General features: G+C 34.7%; 1 protein-coding gene across 13 annotated transcripts; it reads right to left on the minus strand.

The window, feature by feature from the left end:
- Positions 1-160: 160 nt before the first annotated feature.
- On the minus strand, positions 161-22,489 carry LOC117238230 (NGFI-A-binding protein homolog). 13 transcript variants are annotated; one of them, XM_033502968.1, is made up of 11 exons: positions 21,950-22,489; positions 7,552-7,653; positions 7,245-7,382; positions 6,705-7,015; positions 6,101-6,313; positions 5,784-6,034; positions 2,317-2,419; positions 1,216-1,283; positions 942-1,053; positions 818-874; positions 161-686 (listed from the first exon to the last, which is right to left on the minus strand). In XM_033502968.1, the coding sequence occupies exons 1-11, from the start codon at positions 22,260-22,262 to the stop codon at positions 579-581; spliced, it is 1,776 nt and encodes a 591-aa protein (XP_033358859.1). In that variant the 5' UTR covers positions 22,263-22,489; the 3' UTR covers positions 161-578. The 13 variants fall into 13 exon arrangements, 10 of the variants coding, with proteins under 10 accessions (XP_033358859.1, XP_033358861.1, XP_033358858.1 ...); XM_033502970.1 differs by having other exon boundaries at positions 5,880-6,034; positions 21,950-22,488; XM_033502967.1 differs by having other exon boundaries at positions 1,216-1,286; positions 21,950-22,487.
- Between the last annotated feature and the right edge of the window lie 609 nt (positions 22,490-23,098).

Raw genomic sequence — 23,098 nt, forward strand, 5'->3', positions numbered from 1 at the left:
TTCGTAACAGTGACAAATATGAAGATGCTCAAGAATATAGAATTCGAAAGCTATATATTTTTGGAAATTTACAATAATACAAAGTAACTACTTTCATACGTATTTATTAACTTACATAAATCATATGATAATGTATAGATTGCTTTAAAAATACAATACATTGAATAAAAAAGGTTCATTGTATATTTACAAATTTTAGTGTTATACAATACGCAATTATATTTCAGTCAACACACGCTTTTGATTTAAAGAAATTAATAGTATATACAACATCTAAAAGTGTTTTTGTAGCTTAAAATAAGTACAAAGAATTTATTAAAATCAAATAATGACCAGCGCCGTATTTTTTAACATACTTCTGTTGGTTTTATGAAACCCATTGTAACATCTGTTAATTCTAATTTTAAAATAGTTTTTGATGCAAAAATTTTACTTGTGCAGCAACAACCAACATAAAAATTATGTTATAGGAAATAACATGACAATGGTCAAATACATATAATAATACTAATTCTAATACAGGCTGAAACATGTTTCTAAGAATGAGACAACTATGATAATACAATTTTTTAACAATATCACAGCGTTGGTTTTTCGTCTGTTGGTTCTTCTTTTATAGGATGATTACATTCCATTAATGCAGGATTTGCCACAGCAATTATATTATCTCCCCGTGAAGCTATTACCTATATTTGACCAAATTGAAAACCAAATTAGCATTTACTAGTTATTATTAATTTAACTTGATATCATTATATATATGTTTCTTCAGAAATTAGTAAATAATATGTATATCAATTTAAATAAAATTTACTACCTTAAGATTGAAATCACTTTCCTTATCTGTATTATCTGCTTCAACTTCATTAGTGTCCTGTAAATAGGACCATTTGTCAACTTGAAATAATTAGTACACATATATTCGCAAAACATTTGCTTACGTGTATCGATGAAGACTCTTCATTTGAAAATGAAAGTTGACTGTCAGAGTCGCTAATCTCTTCGATACTCGCACTGAACATACCATTGTTATTCTTCTTCCTCCAAACTGGACTAAAACAATGCAAATGTCTGAACATCAATATATACTTGCAAAATTAATTTCTTTGCAATTATAAGTCAATAAAATATATATGTGATATTCAAGATTGCAACCTATAAGTATTTTACAGTGCATTATCTACTTAATAATCCATTTGAGCTCAAAGTAATCACCTTGAAGATCTGTGTCTTCTAATTGTTGAGTTACCTATATCCATTTCAGGGCAACGTAGATCCAACTCCTCCTAGAACAGTGAACTGCTACAGACAGTACAAGTAACAAATATAGCGTAGGAAATGACAGCCAGAAAAAAGCTAATTATTATTATTACTATAGTTAATAACAATTACTCGATATAACTAATATAACAGGCATACACAACTCGTAAGGACACCAGGAACAAAGCATAGAGTCCTAACAAGTGTGGAAGAAAATATTGTATGAATTAATTGTGTTTTAGATAGTAATTTAATTTTTAATATGTTAATACATAAATTAAAAAAATTCTTATTAAAAAAAGCACCTTCTACTTAAGGAAAAACAGTTTCTGAGAAGAATTTTTTTATATGTATGTACATTTATAAAATATGTAACGTTTTTTAAATACCTGTTAATTAACAAACATAAATATACAAACATTTAGTACAAAAGCCATGCATGTTATGCAAAAGCTATACTTGACCTTTTCTGCTTGTGCTTCACGCGTATATCAACGTAGTGGTAGTTTACGTGTTGCAATTGTTTACGTGCTGGGTGCATAGTTAGTTGTTAGCGCTCATGCGAGTGCAGCAGCTCATTAATATGCCAATGATTCCAGATCAAATCATAACTATGGAATTCCATCAAGGATTTTGTAACGTTCTTTTTTAGGCTATATATATGATATTTTGTAATATTTAAAAAAATCGTCGATTTTATTTTTGTATAATCATTACTTAGTAATTTCTTTAATTACTGATCATAAAAATTATAAATTGATTCAACTTATCTAATAATTAATATAATGTACGTTACCAAGGAAATTATTTCATAATTTTTCTTATATTAAGTTGTGATTAAATTCTTTAATAAAACGTTTGTTTTAGTGTAATTCTAAATATAATGAAAATTTTTTGGTATCTAATTTTTATGATTATACTATATAATTGATGTATCACATAAGATATGTCGTATTCAATTTATATTAAAATCCGTGACTTTGTCCCAAGTTTATAATGATTCTGAACTGGAATCTGTATGTACATGGCTTATTATGATGATCGAGGTGAGCTAACCTGCGTCGCATCTTCATTCTCACCCTCAAGCTCGAGCTTTTGTCGTTTTGTACGATCAGGTTCGTTTTCTTCGCCATTTTCACGTGGCCTTGACACGGATAAGCTAAAGCATTTTAATTATGAATATCATACTTTAATTGGCTTAAAAACTACATGTAGATTTGGCTAACCTTCTATAACACTGTGTAACTTAAAAGTCATCCCTATTTATATACAGCGTGTCCTGTTACTGCCTCTATATAATTTAAGGAGTGATTCTTGACGTCGAAATGAGACGAAAATCAAGAATAAAAAATTGCGTTTTTGATTTTATTTTTTAGCTATTGACAATAAAAAGTCGGCCAGAATATCCTCGAGCAAACTTCCTTACACAAACGAAAGGAGGTCAGCCTAAGCAGCGGAGCACACAGAGATCCTCAATTCGATCGACATATGAGCTGCACCTCGTATGAGTCGTAGAAAAGAAAACTATGGTGTTCGGAGAAGTAAACAACCCCGCGCGACGCTTCGCAAAAGAAGTGGTAGTTTGAACATTCAACCTGCTTACTCATGAAAATCCATAAGAACATATCGAAAACTACACTATGAAATTTCCGAATGGAGAGTATTAATGTTACCTCTAATCCTTTACTTCCGCGAGTGTCCACAGCAAAATCACACACGCACCGCGATTGTCCCAGCCGCGAGTGTCCACAAAAAATACAATAGATGTTCGTTATGTCCCCCGTTTTCTTGTAAACAGATCCTGACTCTTCTCTGAAAATTTTGCTGTATTGTGTTTTCATGTGCCCCAGTAGTAAAAATCGAGAGGATTTAAATCTGGTGACCAAGCAGACCAAAACACAGGTTTTCTTCGACCGATCTACCATCCTGTTTCCAAAACAACTGGTTAAGTGTTCTTGCAGTATACGCACTACGCGCACTGCATATACAATACACTCAAGTAAGACTCTAACTTAATATTTTCAGTTCTCTAAAAGTTCCCTTTCGAATGTCGGAATGATTTTGTTCTTCCGAAACTATTCTAGTTTCTTGCTTCAAAATAGCTAAAACATGGCAATGTAGTGATGTAGAGTTTATTCAGGAAGAAAAATTTACGATACTCATTACCAATGCTTTCATTTTCTTTGTATAACTCGGAATTATTCAGGAACAGTTATTGTTACGCCACGAGGCTTACCACAGTCTAACCGTCGCTCGCGGTCCTACAGTGTCGCAGGCAGATCGTCTTATCTGCCCGCCGGATCATATATAATGTATCGACGAGCGCATAGTTGTCGCCAAGCAGCGAGCTCTAGAAAGGTCGAATTTTTGTCCGTTATGTTTTTCACACAAGAAGAGGCATACGTGATCATAGGCGCGAGCGATGGCGTGACCCGAGCATAGTGGGGGTCGTCTTCCAAATGAGACAAAGAAATCATCGAAAGGCGATCAGTTCCTTCTGACGAGTCAAACGTGACACGTCGAGAAATCTGACGAGCAAAATCAAATAGTCTAACGAATTTATCTAGAGATATCGTGAAGTCTAGTCAGCTTTCTGTAATATATTCATCATATTATTATAAAATATATTATTTTATGTTAACCTGTTAATACAGTGTTACATTCATTGAACCACTTCTGTTATCTTAACCGAAACAGGGGAACGACTATTTCGCGGCGTCGATTAACATAATCGTAGCGAGAATTTACGCCTCTCACTGACGCGTTTTCCTAACGACCGCGTCTCTCCGCGAACAGTTGTAACAGTTATGATATTTAAGAAGTTCTTTTTGAAAGCAAGGGTACGATAGGAAGCGAAGAGGCTGCATATCAAATGTGTTTAAAAGAACCTATTTTACGCAATCTTCAAAATTTATATAGCTAGAGATTTATTAAATATGCTCATTGGAAAAGTGGGCTTTCTGTTTACCAAATGAGTTTCGGAAATATCTCAATTCTTCAAGCCTTATTGTCTTCAATTTTTATGACCGTAACGTGTTTTAAACGTAGAAAGAAAAAAATTAGAAGAATGCTCTAAGAAAGCTCTAGTATAGAAAAGAAGCATAACTATCGCATTTATTATTTATTTTGAAGCAAACATTGTGACTATATTCGTGGAATAATATAAAATATTAATTTGACATTTTGTAGGAAGTGTGGAAAAACCGACTATAAGTTTTTCGGTAAATATTCACTTTCCATCACAAAATGTCAAAATAATATTTGAAAATGTTGTATGCAGTGTAACAGTCTTTATATTGTAGCCACATTTGTTATGGAATGTATACATTTGCAGAACTTTCGCATATATACTTTTGCTACGTTGCGGCGGACGGGAATAATGCAAAAGTGCGACGTTTATACGCCGAAAAATATCCCAACAGGACTATATTCAGCGCACAGACATTTTACAATATAGCTCAACGAATATGGGATACCGGCACATTAAAACTTGTCCTATCTGGCATACGAATTCAGTACGACGACGCGGATCTGGGAGATAGAGCACTGCACCGTATTCAACAAAGTCCCAATTTGAGTACGAGAACTATTACTGCTGAAAAAGGTGTCAGCAACAGCACCGTATGGCCAGTATTGAAGGAAGAAAATCTACACCCGTATAGCATCCAGAAAGTTCAACAGCTAAGAATGGATGAGTAGGAAAGTCCAACGCGATTCTAATTTTCCCGCCAGAATATTATTTACTGACGAGGCAACGTTTAACAAATGCGCAATTACAAATATGCGTAATGGACATTTCTGATCATAGGACAATCGCGGTGCGTGTATGATTTTGCTGTGGACACTTGCAGAGGCAAAGGATTAGAGGAAACATTAATCCCCTCTACTCGGAAATTTCATAAGGTGACCTTTGATATGCTCTTATGGATTTCCACGAGTAAGCAGGTTTAATGATTAATCTACTATTTCTTTTGTGAAACGTTGCGCGGGGTTGTTTACATCTCCGAATACCACGGTTAACTTATAGGAGGTAAACTGTCGCTCATATGTCGACTGAATTGAGGATCACTGTGTGCCCCGCTGCTTAGGTCGACCTCCTTTCGTTCATGTAAGAAAGTTTGCAGGGATATTTTGTCCGATTTTTGATTCTCAATAACTAAAAATTGAAACCAAAAACGCAATTTTTGTATTCTTGCTTTTCGTCTCATTTCAGCGTTAAGAATCACTCCTTAAATTATATAGAAACGGTAGCCGAACATTCTGTATATTTATACCTTTTAAATTAATATAGAAAGGATCTGTAACTAGAATTCTGGTTTTAGGAAGATAAACTTTATACATATGTGTATATTCGAAGAAATTAACAAAAAAGGACAATCTTTTCCTAAGAAAATTCACGATACTTATAGTTCTATTACCTATTGCCTTTCGTAATTCTATTACCTACATTAATCTTCAATATTTTCATTCTAAATACTTGTAATAGAGTTAATAATATTTTTATAGAAACTAAAGATACTTACTAATGATTTTTTGAATAATGATACCCAGAATCTCTCACAACGCGTCGGGCCAAAGGAAAAAGTTCATCTCTTCTAGTAAGAAGGGCAGGTACGAACCTGCAAATTTGTGCAGCAGCCTCATTTACTGACACTTCGTGCAATGTCAATGGTTTCTCCGGTTTCCTCTTACAGTCAAACCTTCCATAAATTGCTGCATATTTCCGAATTTCTTCCATTCTACGTGGATCACTATCAGGCATAGCCATTACCATCTACAAATAATACGATTACATAAAATTTATGGATCATTTTAAGCACGTACAAAAAGTGATATTTACTTCTAAATTTTTGCAAATTTTTTTCTTAACATTATGAGGTTTTGGATCAACGGGTCGAATAGTAGCGGCAAGTCTTTCAGCTGCCTCTGCAAGTCTTTGTATTTGAGATTGCAAAAGGGTTGGTGTAGGTTGCGTTGGACTCGCAGGTGCACCACCACCGCCACTAGGACTTGGTGTTGTACCACTACCACAGGATGACTCACATGTCCCTACCTGAAAGTAATGGTATTTCTCCAATAACTCATTTACACAGGACGCTTCGAAGTTATTAAAATGTTATTGACCAATCGAGTATGGAGAAATATGCATGTCTTTTGTCTGAAAAATCTGCTATAATTGGTTTGTGTCTGATAATGATAAAGTTTTAAATATACAGATTTCAAACGTCCAGAGAAGACTAAATCCGATCCAATTCATTATACATCGATACAAATTTTTATATTACAGTATTTTATGTATAAATTGAAGCAATCAAATATTTAAATAATTAAATATTTAAATATTTTAATAATATTAAGAACAAAATATATCTTTAATATATGCTGCATCTATTGTTCATAAAACTGGAATAAGAGTAGTAACATTTTTTTTATTTGAAGTATACCTGTAATATACCAGGACTGTGAGAAGTAGTATAAGGCAGAGGTGTATTGGGACTTGGACTTTGTCGAAATGTTGTTGAGGCCACTGGTGCTGTTACACTTGTAACGGATACAATAGGGCTAGTACTTCTACATGGTAATGGTGTTAGAGATACGTGCGACGAAACATATGGAGTAGGAGTTGCTGTTTGCGAAGTCGTTGTAAAACCTTGAAGATTTTGCACTTGCGGCCTAGGACTCACGCAGGGAAATCCTATGCCAGCAGGAGCTTTACACGTAGCCGTTGTCGGTACAACTGGTGTTTGGAAAAGTGCTATAACAGAATTTTGGTAACTCGATTAATTATTAAACTTTCCGATTTACCGTAACATTAATAATATCTATGTTTTGCAGAATGTAATATATTTTTATTTTTATGGTTTCTTTTTATACATATGTCCATATTTTTATAATCTTATCATTTTCAAATATTTTGTATAATTGTTTGATAAAATGATTTAGTCAAATGTACGAAAAAATTATTTGATATTAAGGTACTTTACAAGGATTTGTGAGCCATTCCTGGAGAGCTTTTTGAAGTCTTCTGACATGGAGAGGTTTGCTTGCCATACCAACGAGCGCCATAATTTCCAGAAATTCTTCTTCTCCAGCATCGCATAATTGTTGTACGTCGTCACCACCTAGAATAGTTTGTAAGAAATGGTTCGATCTCTTTAACACGAATTATTTTAAAAGGTTTCCACTATTATATGGTATTTTTTAATTCTTTCTTCAAAACGTCAAAGTTATCGAAAAGGATATTAAGGATTATCGAAAGGATACTAGATATTTAAAAAAGAATTTCTTTACCCATTTCTAAAAGCGTGTCGTAGTAGCTCAACAGAGACGCACGTTGCATCACTCTGTACAGTTGTAGTTCCGCTTCATTTTGAGGTACGGACGTCTGCACCACTAAATGATTCACGTAAAAATTCATTAAAAGGAAACGTTTGACTCGAGTAAAATTGAGACAATTCTGATTATTTATAATATCGAACAATAAAATTCTAATAATAATCTAATAAATCATTAAACTTAATTTATAAATAAGACAAGTTTCAAATTTGGTCATCTAAAGGACATAGCTTACACCTGAAATCTTCAATCTCGATAGTTTTATGCTATAGTTGAATCAATAATTGTTCATTCTTTCCTATCGCCGATGATCCATACAAGCCTTTAATGTTATCATAAATAACAGAAGAAAAACAGTAATATACAACGGACAGAATATTAAGAATATTCTCTATGAAGTCTACAAAGAATATTTGACATAATTCATATTCTTTCAATTGGATGCCTGATGACTCGTCGAAAAATAATTTCCCTGTATCTGGATATATTAGAGGGGTGAATTGTTGGTCGACTGATCGATCATTTGGTTGTTGAGTCCGGTTCGGCGAGCTGAGCTCACCTTTGCGGAGGAGAGCTCGCCTCGGACAGTATGCGACAGACGGTCGAGCCGCCAGGGTGTCCGACTAGTTTCTTGCAAATTTCGAGGAACTGCGAGAAAAAGCGGCGTGCACACACGTACAGCGTATAAATTAATACCGGTACCGCTGGCATGGCATCGGACGCCGCTCTTGAAAGAGGGAAGGGAGAGGAACAGGAGAGAGAAAGAGTGGTGTATCCCTCCAGAAAGAAAACCTGTGGTCTGGGTGCGACGAAGAGGAAAGGATAGAAATTAAAACAAAGGGAAGAAAGATGAAACGGAAGATGAACCGAGTACGAAAGGTAGAATGAGGAGGAGGAGGAGGAGGAAGGGGAGGAGGAGGGGGAGAGAAAAAGGGAGATATTTAAGGGATGAGAAGAGAGAGGGCAATGGAGAGAGGGAGAGAAAAAAAGAGAGCGACAGGAAGCTAGAAGAAGAGAAGAAATGCAGAAGGAGATACGGAGCAATACGGTAGAGCCGGGCCCTGAAAAACCTGGCCGTCAGGTCTTATTACGAACCTAAGGCCCGGTCTCACGCTTATATACACCGACCGAGATACGAGTAAGTCCCTGACAGCAGCGGGGTGACTCGTTCCGCGAGATTTTTCTGACGTTGGCCCCTGCAGCCTCGGCTGAACCCACCAAAGGGATATGTGGATCTTTCTAATGAGGCGCCGATTTCTCACTCCCCCCGCGCGCCCTCTTACGTTCTTCGATGTGCTCACTTACAAAACGATCCGCGTAACGTGCGATGATAGTAAATTATACGGTAAAAGTTCATTTATTTCAATATCGGTATAGATAAATACATATCTACAATTTAGAGCTACACTTAATTATCCAATTGTCATAGTTCCGATTATGATGCAATATGGGAAATTTTGTTAATTATTATTTCAATTGGTGCAAAAGAATATGTTTCGAGAGTTTACATTGAAATAATGTACATTTTTTTATTCTTTCTAAAACTCCGAATCCTTTCTACATATCATTATATTTTCATATATAAGTCGAATAAGGTTTCATAAGGTAATGTAGAAGTTTCAACAGTTTGGTGTCTTTAACATGTTTAATTGAGATCATTTACCTTCTTTGGAACCTTAAATTTATATAAGAGAAAGAAGTCGGTTGTTATGGAAACTTGTTTGACTGAGAATCGAGAACGAAGCTAGAATTATAGGCAATATTTACATTAAAATGGTATAAAACTAAAAATTTATCGTTAAGATCTAATTATAGAATCATAAGATTATAAGATATCTCAGGATATAAAACGTCATCGCGCTATTTATTTATTATATTTTAATTCAGATTTCCTTTAAGTTTTCATTAACTTTTTCATCGTTCATGTAATTTTTGCCACTGGTTGTCTTTAGTTTTTAGCATTCCAACGTTCTGTTTGAATCTATATTGTTAAACGTCCTCTTTCAATCTTCTTTGTAATTAACTTCTTCGACAAGTACAATTATAACAAGATACCGATAGCTTTCGTACAAAATAAATGGTCAGACTTGCTTTACAGTTTCGAGTGTTTTATGGTCATTCGTTAATTAAACATGAGCGATTTTTGCAGCTGGGTTCGTTCAAACATTCATGAGTCTCTTGATTACACAGAAATCAAACAATAATGCCCATCAATGAGAGTAATTCATATATGATTTACTGTCCATAAAGTATCGAGAGTTATTCTTTAAAAAATCGAACAAATACAAAAAACCATAAAGTTCTGATGGTAACTCTCGTTTCTCTTCGTTCCTTTTCAGCTTCTTTTATTAAAGAGTACCCAGAAAATATACGTGTTTCATAACTTTAATTTATCGGGGCAAGTTGAATAAAAAAATCAATGACTTAAAAATAAATAATTGCGTCGATATTAATTATCTAGCATTAATTCATGAATTCCTATTTTACCTTCCTATATGACATTTTTTGGAAAAACAGATAACATTACCTTGAAGGGACAAGTATTGGTCACCCATCCCCAAATTTTTAAAATGTTTACTTGTCTATCCTATTTCACTAGTCCTCTTCTATAATACACGAATCCTATTTCGTTATTAATTCGCTAATATAAAAAAAATTAATCTTCTTTGACAGATTTCGATGTCCGTAACTACATTTATCAAAGAATATTTTTTCCACATTGTCATGACGCCTTAGAAATCTTCCCATAGCATCGTAACGTAAATCGATATAAGACGAAACAGGTAAAAAATTCAGTTTCCTTTGATTTTCGACCCAGGTCATTCTCATTGTAATCAGGCAATGGTATAGTTCCTCTATCTAGGATCCTCTCACCTTGATCAAGTAGAGTAGCTATACCTCTGACCGACAGTCTAGGACTGGCAGTGCATTTACATAACAACTTTTTTGGCACAGGATAATCGTTTTTGTCGGTAGGAACACGTACGCGAGTCGGAGGCAGAGTCGTCACGGCATAGCATCCAATACTGCGCACCAGGGACGCGCTAAGAAAAACCTGATCCTACCGTGGCCTCCTCAGCCTCCCTGGGAACGATGCGTGCTTGTTGTCTCTTCGCCACCACCGACTTTTCTTCTTTATGCCCACTGTTCACCATCGTTTCGTTGCTTTTCAGCCGACAATTCGTGGATCACACTGTGTTGTTCTGCTATCTTTAGGATTCGCTTCGTCGCTTCTTCTTTTTCCGTTCCTTTGTTTCCCTTTTTATTGTTCCTGCTAGTTTATCATTCGAATTCACCTAGGAATCGTAATTAAATTCGATTCACTATTGGAGTGCTTGGAAGTCGAAATATGATATTAAAGATATTAGGAATATTTAAGAAAAGATTATCGATAGACTGAGGATATTTATGCAGATCCAAATTTTTACGAACATAGCTAAAGAAAGAGAAGTTATACAAGGATTTGTTACTTGATATATAAATATCATATTTTGGATATGTTATATTTTTTTTTGTGTTGTAGAATTTCCTATAAGTGCATGAAAACTCGCAGCTCACTTATAAATACACGCGTACTGTCATTATGTCACTTGTTCTGAAGCTATAAACTTTTAGCGAGTTCATATTAATTTGAGATTAAAGAGTTTGTTACTCGTATCAATATTTTAAAATTAGTTTTTACTTCGATAAATAGATGAGCAAATGAATAGATACATAAATCCAGATAGACCAACCTACGTCATCTTAAAACAACTCTCGTTGATTTTCTCTTTTTCTAATCCCTTTGCACAATCGAATCAATAACGAAACCCATTCCTGTATATTGTATATTCAAGAAAGATCAGAAGACAATCTCGAAAGCCTTCATTGATCAGTGTGGCCATTGCAAAAGTGTATGATGTGGAAAAGAGGAAGAAGCGACGAGATTTCCTCTGGGAGCACCATCAAACGCTTCAAGAAGAATCGATAAATTCTCTAACGTAATGGATAAGGACTCGCAGGAGACGGAGAAACATGATGATACTGAGGAATGGGGAGGGATTAAGAAAATAGCCCTTGGATGGAACATACAGTTTGAGCGAACAGAGGTGAGATTCTTGACGTGCATGCCCCATTATTCTATTATATCGTACATACATCATTATATCGTAAAGCATTGTAACATGATAAAATTGACTTTTAAAAATTAATCTGGAATAACAAAATTGGGATCTGTAAGTGTTAAATATTATGCAATAATTTTATTATTTGCAAAGTTCTTTATCCTAGAATTCTACAATATCTAAACTAGGTTTTATTATTTGTGAAATTCATTATCCTAGCATTCTACCATCTCTAGACTAGGTTAGATAAAATATTTGATCCTAATATAAATGTGATAAGTGCTTAAATAAACAATATAAATTTGTGAACTCTATGCGTTGATAGGGTAACATGTACCGTTTTTGATTATTAATATATCATTAATCTATATTCTTGTCATATATTGTTTCTATAAATCGACTAAAGCTTTTAAATGCTTTCCATTACTTCCCGTCATTGATTATTCCTTCTAATTAATTACGATTACAAATGATGCTAATAATCTCACATAATGATGAACTAACCGACAGTTGAGATCTCCCATTTTTTGATCTAAACGCCATCCCAAAAACTTCACTTTTGCTTGGTCGAGATCTACGCACAAAAGAAGAACGAGGAAGAGAAGCAACCGAAGAAAAAGAAAAAGAAGAAGAGAAAGAAGAAGAGAAACTAGGAGGGGCTAGGCAAAGAAAGAGGTAGAAGCGGGTTAGAAGCAGCCATCAGCAGATGAGGGGGGTGGTCCAGGGTAAAAGACGTTCGGTTGGACGTGGTAAAGAGAAGAGAGACGAGGGTGAGAGCGAACGAGTGCTATAGCTTCTTTGTTCGATAGCTCACGGTGCGGACGCTCTTCCGATGCTACGCAAAAACGAGTCTAGTTTCTTAGAAGCGGCCGTTCTCGCGCGGCACCACACCAATGCCAGTGGAAGAAGCAGTGGCGGCGGCGGCAGCGCGGCGCGGCGGCAGCAGCAGCAGCAGCAGTAGCAGCAGCGGTTAGTATTTCGCTTTTTACTGGCATTGTAATCAAGGAAGGGTTAGGTGGGTTTTTGTCTAGTGCCTCTGCCGCCGCTTGGACAAAACACCGGACAGATGGACTGAGTCGCCGTTTCGATCCCCCTACCTTACCTTTCTGTCCCTTTCTCATTCTTCCCTTCTCACTTTATCTAGTTCGTGCTAAAGCTTTTCCTCCTGTCTCTGTTCTTCTTCTTCTCGTTCTTCTTCTCCATAGTCTCTCCCCTTGGTTTCTTGGTTATCCCTCTTGGCTATCTCTATCTCACCGAACAGCCCCTCTTTTTATCTTTCTAATCTGCTAGTCTTCGTGCACCACCCTTTCTTCATTCTTCCTTCTTCTTCATCTTCGTTGGGGCTATATCTGCCAGTTTTACCTTACCGTTTTCGTTCCCTACAGTTGCCCTTCTCAGCTCCTCCCCCCGATACATACGAGCACCAGGCATCGAGCTTCTCTTCTAGGATACTATTTTACTTATCCCCACTTTTTACCTACCCTCTCCTGCAGCCGACCAATGGTTAACTCCCCTTCGACGAGCAGGAAGGAAAAAACTAATTTGCTGGTCAACGATCAGGCAACCAGAGAGAGGGAGATGATGCCAGGGGAAAGGACATATAGAATATAGAAGATCTTTTAACGAGGGAAACGAACGATTTCTTCGGCTTAAGTGTTGTGTTTGGTTGTTAAATTACGTATGGATTTTTTATTTTTGACGTTGTCTTAGTTTTTAATTGGAAAAGTTCTTGTGACCGTTGATTGGGCTAATACATTAGTTATAAAAATATTTCTCTCTTGTCCAATAATTTAGCGAAATTTTTATGATTATTGGTTGCAGTAATAACTAACAATGACTTATCCACCAACTTGAACATATATAATCAGCACTCTATCGTATATAATTCGTTCAACCCATTCATTAGCAGAAGTTTCGACCATAGGCATTGAAAGGTCCCTGCGACATTTAAAAATGAGGGGTAGAACACCATGTGTGTCGAAGGAGGCAGGATTAGAAAACATATTGTAAATCGGTATTTTCGGGGGTAGCAATACCTCGGTCGAATTGAGTTGATTGGTTGAGCATCGTTTTTAAGCTCGCAGGGTGGGGCCTGAATTCCATCCTTCTTGCAATGGCCAACCTCCGTCGCTTTTCCATCCCCTACTGTTTAAAACTTCTCTCCCTCCCTTAGGTGCATTTTAAAGTATGGTCGACTGATTTTGTGCCCGCATGCCGCGCCATCGAGAAAAAACTGGCAGTCCGTTAAAATTGCAAAACATCACGACACGTAATCTTTATTTGGTGGCGGCACGAAGCGGGATGAAATCTCCTCGTCGTTGCTGGGAACGGTTAAGCTGTCGAGTACGATATGCTATTTAACGTGTTTCATTGACATTATTAACCCTTCCACGGCGCGTTCAAAGTATTTAAATTGATTAGTATACTTTTATATAGTTATTATAAAAATATATTATATTAAAGTAAATATATTCGATGTATTCAGTAATACTATAAAACTAGATATATTTGATAATAAAGTTAACTGCTATGTAGTTTTAACTATTAATTAACTAATATAACTTAATATAAAGTTTTTGTATTATATTGCAGAATCATTTGCAGAATCACTTTATTAAATGTTAGTAAAATTATTGTAATATCAAAGTTTATTATTCATAATCTAATAATGTTAGTACACGATAGAATTTGGAAGAAGTTAATATTTCAGGAAAAGTATATCAAAACCAAAAATAAACATTCACCAAGGTTTGAATAATGTAAAAAGGAATGAAACGAAATATGAAAAAAGCGAATTATAAAAACAGCTGTGACGTATGCTCGCATCGTATGTGTTGAAAAAAGTAAAGAAACTCAAAATGAAATATGCAAAAAGTTAAATGATTAATGTAAATTAGTAGAATATGTTTTTAAAGGACTTTGTTTCAACATCATGTATTGCAGGAAAGATTTTGATATTAATAAAAGTAATTGCACTCAGCTATTAAGAATATATATATTGATAGCTAATTATCACAAAAAAATTTATACGATAAACACGAAATTTATTTTCTTTTCTTGCAACATAGGTAATTACAGATTCATCCAGTCGAACAATTTTATCGCTCGTAAATGTACCCGATACTTAAAAGACACTCAATATATTATGTAAATTAGCTAAACTCGATAAATATATTGGTTTAATAAATATACGATTTGTTTTTTAATCTATACATTTACATTCACAATATTCTTAATTTATTCTCATAAGCACTATTGAATCTCTGATATATTTATGATTATTTGAATATATTTAGCGCAGTGGTCATGACTAAAAATTAAAAAGAATACTAGAAGTACATATGCGTGCAAATATTAACTGTTTTTTAACAGACGTTTGATAGTGAAATGAATAAAATAACAATTGTATCTGACGATTCGAAAAATTCTGGTTTGATGCATTTCTTTGACTTGGCAGAAAGTAACCGGAACGGAAAAGAAGATACTTAATCTAAGTTTCTGTTCGGAGAAACGATGACGCGGCCGCGTAGTATGGCGCAAAAATAGACAATCCCGACCAAGAAATAAAATGCAGAAACTCACGGTGAACAAAATGAAAGAGTTCGGAGGTCGACCAAAAAGATCGGCGTCCACGTAGCGAAAACAGATTGGATAAAAAGTCGCGCGACAGGCTTCCACCGAATAAACAGGATAAATCTGGATTCCTTCGCAAATAGCGATGAGTTTAGCGATATACTTGCATGATAATCGTTTTTGCACCATATCCTTCTACCTGAATGCAACCCAACTAACTGAATCGACATTGTGAATGCAACTGACCGAACGTTTTAGTAATACATAATAAACAGCATCTATACCTAATTTGTTCTAATTATTGCACGTGGATAGACAAAATATTCAGAATATTCAAAGCAATTCATTTTAAAAAGATTGACAGGAATCTTTTTTAAACAGATCGACAAACTTATTATATTATAATCGATAAAAGTATAATTATTCATAACTATTTATTTAACTTGATAAGTAAAGAAGTATGAATGTTTTTCCGTGAATAAAATAATAGGAGAATAAATGAGTTGTTTAGCAAGCGTTTTTAGAGGATGGGAAAGATATACTTAAAAGAATCAAATGGAAATCTGTTTAGAAATAGTTGTAATTATGGAAATGCAATATTTGTAGAAATGGATAAAAAATAATTGGGTTTGATTAATGACAAAAGATTATCTGTTTCATGTCTCATTAATACTTGTGATATTGTCTGTGAAAATTTTTATGAAAATAAGTAAAATATTTAATTTGGACTAACCGAATTTTTTGGGTAATAATTAAATATTTTAAATCAATGAATATTGTTAATATTTTCTAATATTATAATATCAATATACCATTAAAAGACCAATCTGCAGATAAATGAAACAATGAAATTAATCTTTAATACAAATATAAAAGAATGTAAATATTAAAAAATAACGTCAATTTAATTAGAACATTCGCTTTCTATTTATTCAAAGGTAATATAAAAAATGTCTAAATCTCGTAAACCTTGGGAGAAACGTTCCCACGGGCATCCTGTGAATATAGAATTTTTTAGTAAGTTTTTTCTTAGGCCCAGTGAAGACGAAGCAAAGGGTTATAAGCAAAACATCAAGGGCTAATTTTTTTTTAAATGAGAGCGTTCGCCACTTTCTGGTCACATGCATACAACCTTCGCACGCAACATTTCAACTTCTGGTCTTTCTTTTACCTCACATTTACATTACTTTTTCGCTAGACAATGTAATGTTATCAATAAAAAATTAGGATACCATAGAGATTGTATTGTAATGAAAAATTGTGCGATTTTAGATAACTTTGAGTATGCTGAATTGAAATCATATCAAATGTTTGAATTAAAATTATGTTTATATTATCTCAGACTAGATCAAGTAAAAGAATTACTGCAAATGGCGAAACGACTATCATAATCTTCTGATCTAAAATAAGTAGTAAAACATATTATATCGTATTTCTGTAAAGTAAATTAACTCAAATAGTCAAATAATTTGTTCTAACAATCATAAAGTCGTACACATACGAAAAGATGTAATAATAACAGCAATAACAATGTTACTTCTTTCGGTAAAAAAGAACCAACCAAAAAAGTAGAAAAAAAGCAACTTTACGGTTTTCCCGTGTTCATCCAACTTCAACAACATTCCAGCCGCAACGTAACACGTCGTCCAACAAAAAGAAAGACGAGCAAACGAACCAAGTGTACGCGTTCGTATACATATATGTACGTTTCCCGCTACCCAGCCGCTCTTCTTCTCCCTTGGATCGCAAGGTTGAAGACTGATAAAAACTCAGCAGAAAAACTTCTCTATCATAGGGTTGGAGGGGGATACCAACGGGGCTGAGGGTGGAGGGAAAAGTGGTGGAAGCAAAAACAGCCTGAGAAAAGAAGAGATCAGATATAACGTCGAGGAACCCACGGGGAAGAAAGAGGGAGCACACGGTTCCAATAGAAGAGAGGAGGAAGAGACAAAGAATTCTTTCCGAGCTATTTGTTTTTTTTCGTTCGTTTTCTGCCTCGTTCTTCTGGGTCAGGCTTCTTCCGAGTTTTTTTTTATGCCGTCGGACTGATGGAAAGGGTGACGATATGCATATGTTTGAGGCGGAGGGCTGGACCAGTGAGTCCGGTTGTATCACTTGGGAGGATCAACGTATATTTGTATATATTTTATTCTAGTTAGGTTCTTCATGGGAGTGTTAGATCGACAGGTAAGGCAAGGACGCGACCGCGCATCGCTTTTTGGGATTAAATCTTTTAGAACAAGAAGGGATAAAAAAACGAAAGAGTATGGGGATAGGAGTACGAGAGAAAATAAGAGGGATTTAAGCGTACCCCTCACGGTGGTAGACTGAAGAATTTCTTGCCTGTTAATTTATTCGCGAACGAGATAAAGGTCGGATGGATTCCTTCCTTGTGGGAATATTCTGAATATGTACTTCGTTCTTATGAAGGACCGAATGGCTTACGAGTTTCGATAGACAAACCGTTTTCTAAGCGATTGATTGTCTTTGGATAGAAAGGAATATTTCTTAATCCTTGACTGCTATGGTGAAATGAAAATAACTTTCTAGCAAGGCTTTGAGGTATAATCGAATGTAAAACGTAAATGTGAATCTTTCTAGGCAAAAATGGGGCTCAGTCTAATTCAAAATTACCGAGCGTGTCGCACTTGAATACCATCTGTAAAACATCTTAAGTATTTCAAAAGCCCATATTAACATTTAAGAATTAAGTTCAACTTAAGAACGGAAATTTTCGTACGCTATATAACTAGATATGATACTAATTTTATCAGGTGTTCAACTAAATATGTCAATGACTGTATTATAGAGATAGTGAATTACAATATGGAAAATGATTAATGTATCGTTAAAGAAAAAAGGTTTCATATATTTTATATCATACTCGGTATAATAGGAATTCGTTTCTAGCATTTTAAATGTCGGATCAATATAAATATTAGCAACGTATACGCAGCTGCTTATTCTAACAAGCTCTTTCATTCCGTTTGTGTACTCTGCACGTCTTCTGAACGAGTTTTCTGTGCATACCTCTGTTCTCGACGTTAAAGAGATGCCTGAATGTAATCTGAATACGATCAAGAAATTGTGCGATCCGTGGGTGGATGCACTCGAATGCGGGTTAATTCGACAAACCGGAACGAGAACTAGAGCGATTTGTGAAGATACGGTGATATAAAAGAACATAACCCTTTTTTCTGTCCAATCCTTTGAAAATGAAAATTGTGTTGCTGAAAATTTAAATAAGGAAGGTAATAAAAAATTAGAAGGTAGAATTGAAAGTGTCATTTTAATGATTCTTATTTATGGCGAGTTTTAATCTTTCAATTTTCTAATACAAATTTAAGATTTAATATTTTAATAAGAAATGGAGGTAATAAATGCAAGTATGTATATCTTTTCATCTTTGATTACGAATATTAATTAAAAATAATAATCATCTTTTACAACACTGGGAATTATACAAAAATAATATTATTATCTCAAAAATAAAATTACTTAATCGATCTTAATTTTTCAATCATCGATTAATATTTATATCTGCTTGCTTGAATAAGGAACAATTAGGTGCAATTAAAACATCAAAGTTTTCTTTTACGATCGATATCAGAAATTATTAAATTTTATTTTCGCAATTGTTAATTGAAGGACACCATATATGCACGACATGGTATCAAAGGGATAAAATTAAATATGTTTTGTTTATGATACAAAGAAAGGAGATAATCGTAAAATAAGAAACCGGGCAGGTTTGGGAATGCGAGCTATGGCTGCTATCGTAAAGACGTTTAATTTGAAAAAAATTCTTGGCTCGATAAGTTCTAAGTAAGCGCGGGAATCCGGCAAACTTGCCGCAAAAAGTTGAAGATTTTTTGTTAAGTTGCATAGCGACAGAACAGTGAGCAAGTGGCTGTTTTTACACGAGTTTCGGTCTCAAATTTATAGCGCGCCAAATTATCCCGGTGTTTCGAATAGGCCGCGACAGGCATGCTAATTCTAAGCAAACGGTCATTCAGTTCGTTTGAAATTAAAACACGAAAACGTAGCGTCGCGTTCCTCCCATTACTTCGATAGGACAGAAAACTAAATAGTAAAAAATATAGAAATAAAGAACAACTTAGGTTAAATCTAAAAACAAAAGACAGACTTAGCCTTTCTATTTCTCGAGAATTATAAGTCGTTCGTATGACGAAAAAAGGTAAGTATGTATGTACTGTGGGACCTCCAGTATGCGAAGATTTACTGTTTAAATGTTCTATTACTATTATGCGGACAATGCGTATTTCTTTCCTCCAATAGTGCTTTATTATCAAAATAAATGTGGACGTGTTGTACATCAATAGCAAAAATTAACAAAATTAATTAATAAAATAGTTAAAATTTATAAAAATTATTGTCTCATTAAAAAATTTAAACAATAAAAAATTCATACTATTACTATCACTATTACTATTACATTTACTATTGTAACAAAAGCCTAACTACATATTATAGTATAGTATAATAAAAAAGTTAAACGTTCTTTTCTTATCCAAAAATCTTTATGCCTTTCGATCATTGCTTTAGGTAATTTTGATTTTTTACTCTTTATGAGAATAACAAGTGTTCTAGAATTACAGACACATAAATAATTAAAAAATATTACATTTACATTATACCTTACTCTTTGCAATTGTTCTTGCATTATTCTTTTTGAAATATCAGATAGTAATTACGAGGGAATACAAATGTTTAGTAGAATATTACACACATTATTATATATATATCGAATAACAATCCGAAGAGTTCGAAGATTTCTCAAAGATGAAAATTAAAACTTCCTTATGCAAACAATCATATCTTCCCATTAACTGAAATACTAGAAGTTCTTCAAAACGCAAGCATCGCAGAAGCAAATAAGGACCAATTCTTTCTCCTCTAATTTCATATTTAGGAATTACTAAGCAATTTCTAATGTGTAAGGCCGATTCGATTCGTATAATAATTCTCTTCGATGTTTCGACACGAGGCAAGATAAGGGAGGGAAAAAATGGAGCAAAAGAAGCAGAAATTGAGAAAAAGGCAGAGGAAGGTAAGAAAAAGAGGAAGAGAAAGGGAGTGGAAAAAGAAGGAGCAGCCATTTGCAGCCAGTGGACCAACTGCCGTCTTCGAGAGATATCCTCTCTCGCAATTTCAACTTTCGGAGAAACGTCAGGCAAAACCGCGAAACCAGCGCTTTTTTACCATTTAGTCTGCAATGGTCAACTCAGCGCTCGCGATCGCCTTCTATACTGTTATATCCTCCTCCGTTGGCTGTTTCGTCTTGTAAGAAACTGACAAAAACCGTTCTCGCAATAGTTGCTCACCAATGGCGGAAGAAAAAGCGTCTTTTTGCACGGCGCGACGCTTTTTGTCCGCTTCCTGAGTCATGCCTCTTCCTACCCAGAGTAGACAAAGCACATACACTATGCGCGTAACTGTGTATCTTTGTGCTCTGTATACGTGTATCTCACAGATCGTAAAAATGGAACTTTTTCAGCGAGGAAATTGAGATATATAATATCAGGTTAGGCAAGGGATAAATAATTGTAACAATCGAGATACTGTTGGGTTATTACGGCGATAGACGTTCGTTTTTGTAATATCCGTAATTATAATTAATAATAATCGTATTTTGAGGTGAGTTGCAGTAGATTATACAAAATTAATTTCTGAGATAATTTAGGGATTTTGCAATATGAATGATGAAGTTTGCTCTTGGTATGTATTAGGAAAGTTAAGTATAATAACTTGAGTGATACTAATATAAGTACTTACATGTGTAATATTTTTATCAGAGAAATAAGAAACAATTATCCTTTTTTATCAATAATTATTAATTGATTAATGCCTTTGAAAAATTCATTACTTCAAGAGTAACAAGTTTTTTTTTAAAAGATGTAAGTAAACGGCGAAAAGAAATAAAAATTGAAATAGATAAAAATGCATGAATACTAATGAATATTTTTATTATTAAACGATGACGAAAAAGTCAAATTTACATGAATTATAAAGATTCAAAGGTGCAATGACTTATCGGCCATTTATTTAACAATAACATATTGTTTGAATAAGTTAATGCAATTTGCTTTGATAAATCAGTAAGAGTCAATTTTTAGAAAATCTTTGTTTTGGCATTTAAAGAAATATCAAGACTATGTTTACAAATTTGCTACTTATAATTAATATTTACCAAGCAATCATTCAGGCATGTCAAGCTATTGATACTAAACACTATAATACTGTAAGAATACTATTTACGACAGTGATTAGACTAACTGTGTACTTATATAAATAAAATAGTATTTGTGAAGTATCTCGGTACTCGAATTTAAGGAATTATAACATAATTACATAAATTACAAAGAAAGTACGGCATCAGAAGTTAATTGAAACCGATCCGATCATTTTCTTAATCATCAATTTTGTCCAAACATGTTACAAACAAGAATTTAAATTTACTATCATTTTTCTGTTTTAGAAGAAAAACAATTAAGAATGAACATTAACCTCTGTCAATATTTGCATGAAAACCTAAGCACATACCAATAAATCTATTTAAGTACATAAGCATATAATATCATAATCTCTGAAAAACTATGAAACATTTGACATTTAAACACATAAAAACCATAAATTTAATATAGCTAGAAACTTACGCGTGCCGTTGATGTTTCTACTGAGTATCTTGGGCACAGCAGCGGTGACACCGGAAACGGATGGAACAGTAGGGACAGTAGGGATAGTGGACAGCACGGCAGCAGGCTGCTGATGCTTAGTTGGCGGGCTCGCCACCACGACCACGGGATTCTGTATGGTGCAAGTGGCCGAAGTCAGAGCACCAGAACCACCGACACCAGTAACCGTGTTGGTCGGCGCCGATGCCACTGGAGAAGATGTACCAATACCGCAGCTTGTTGTTACCGCCGCTGTCGTCTCCTCCGGCGTAGGTCCAAGCACACGATTCTCCATTTTCAACTGTTAACTCCACTTTCCGTTCTTTCCTCCCCAAGAGGATCGCACCGAGGCGTTACCTCCCACGATACTCACTCACTGCACTCGAGCAACAATGTTTGACGCATTCAAAAGTATCAAAAGATGTATACATTTATGTTATTATTACATCTCCAGCACGAGGAACACGTCATAAGACAATGTTAGTGAGAATTGTTCGAACAAGTTGAATGATTATATTTTAACATTATCGACTGATAGGCCGGTGAAAGTGTAATAGAACGATTAAATAAAATAGCGAGGACACCGAACGATTAAGATAACGAAGATACCGGTAAAAGTGTAAAGAAAGATTATCAGCTAAATATGAAAAACATTTTTAATATCTAAAAAGTAAAAAAAAGAAAAAAAGGAATATAAGTTGTACTCTTATAAGCATCGATGGAATTGGTGGCACTTGGAACGCGTGTGAGTGTAATCGTGCAAATCAGTCTAATACAGTAACTTTCTATGGAACAGTTATTTGTTAGATATTCATCTCCTTCAGAAGCACCGATAGTCTTTTTTTAATGCAATTGCGTAAACTTATCGAATACGTGTGTGTATGTGTTCTTAAATTAGTATTATTGTTAACCGAGAGAAACAAATAAAATAAAGGAGATCGTGCTAACACTTCGAAAAGCAGCAGCGAGACACTTAGAACGATGACGCAGTGCACATTGCCGGCCATCGAGTGATTCCACTACGTGTCTGTGCTATGCCCCCTCTACTCAACTACACAACGTGCAATATTACCCCCACCACTGCCATATTCACGTGCGGTTATCCCTTCCTTCAACGATTCCCCCACCATC

The sequence above is a fragment of the Bombus vosnesenskii genome, unplaced genomic scaffold, assembly GCF_011952255.1.
Source record: "Bombus vosnesenskii isolate JDL3184/JDL3185 unplaced genomic scaffold, Bvos_JDL3184-5_v1.1 scf7180000013444, whole genome shotgun sequence".
NCBI lineage: Eukaryota > Metazoa > Arthropoda > Insecta > Hymenoptera > Apidae > Bombus > Bombus vosnesenskii.

Bases quoted from the DNA above. Each gene is read 5' to 3' on its own strand.
- LOC117238230 (XM_033502967.1), bottom strand. From the start codon at position 22,262: ATGGAGAATCGTGTGCTTGGACCTACGCCGGAGGAGACGACAGCGGCG. The intron at 6,314-6,704 runs GTATACTTCAAA...CATTACTTTCAG, and splicing joins ACAGTCCTGGTATATTACAG to GTAGGGACATGTGAGTCATC. The intron at 1,287-2,316 runs GTTAGCTCACCT...TCACTGTTCTAG, and splicing joins AGAATGAAGATGCGACGCAG to GAGGAGTTGGATCTACGTTG.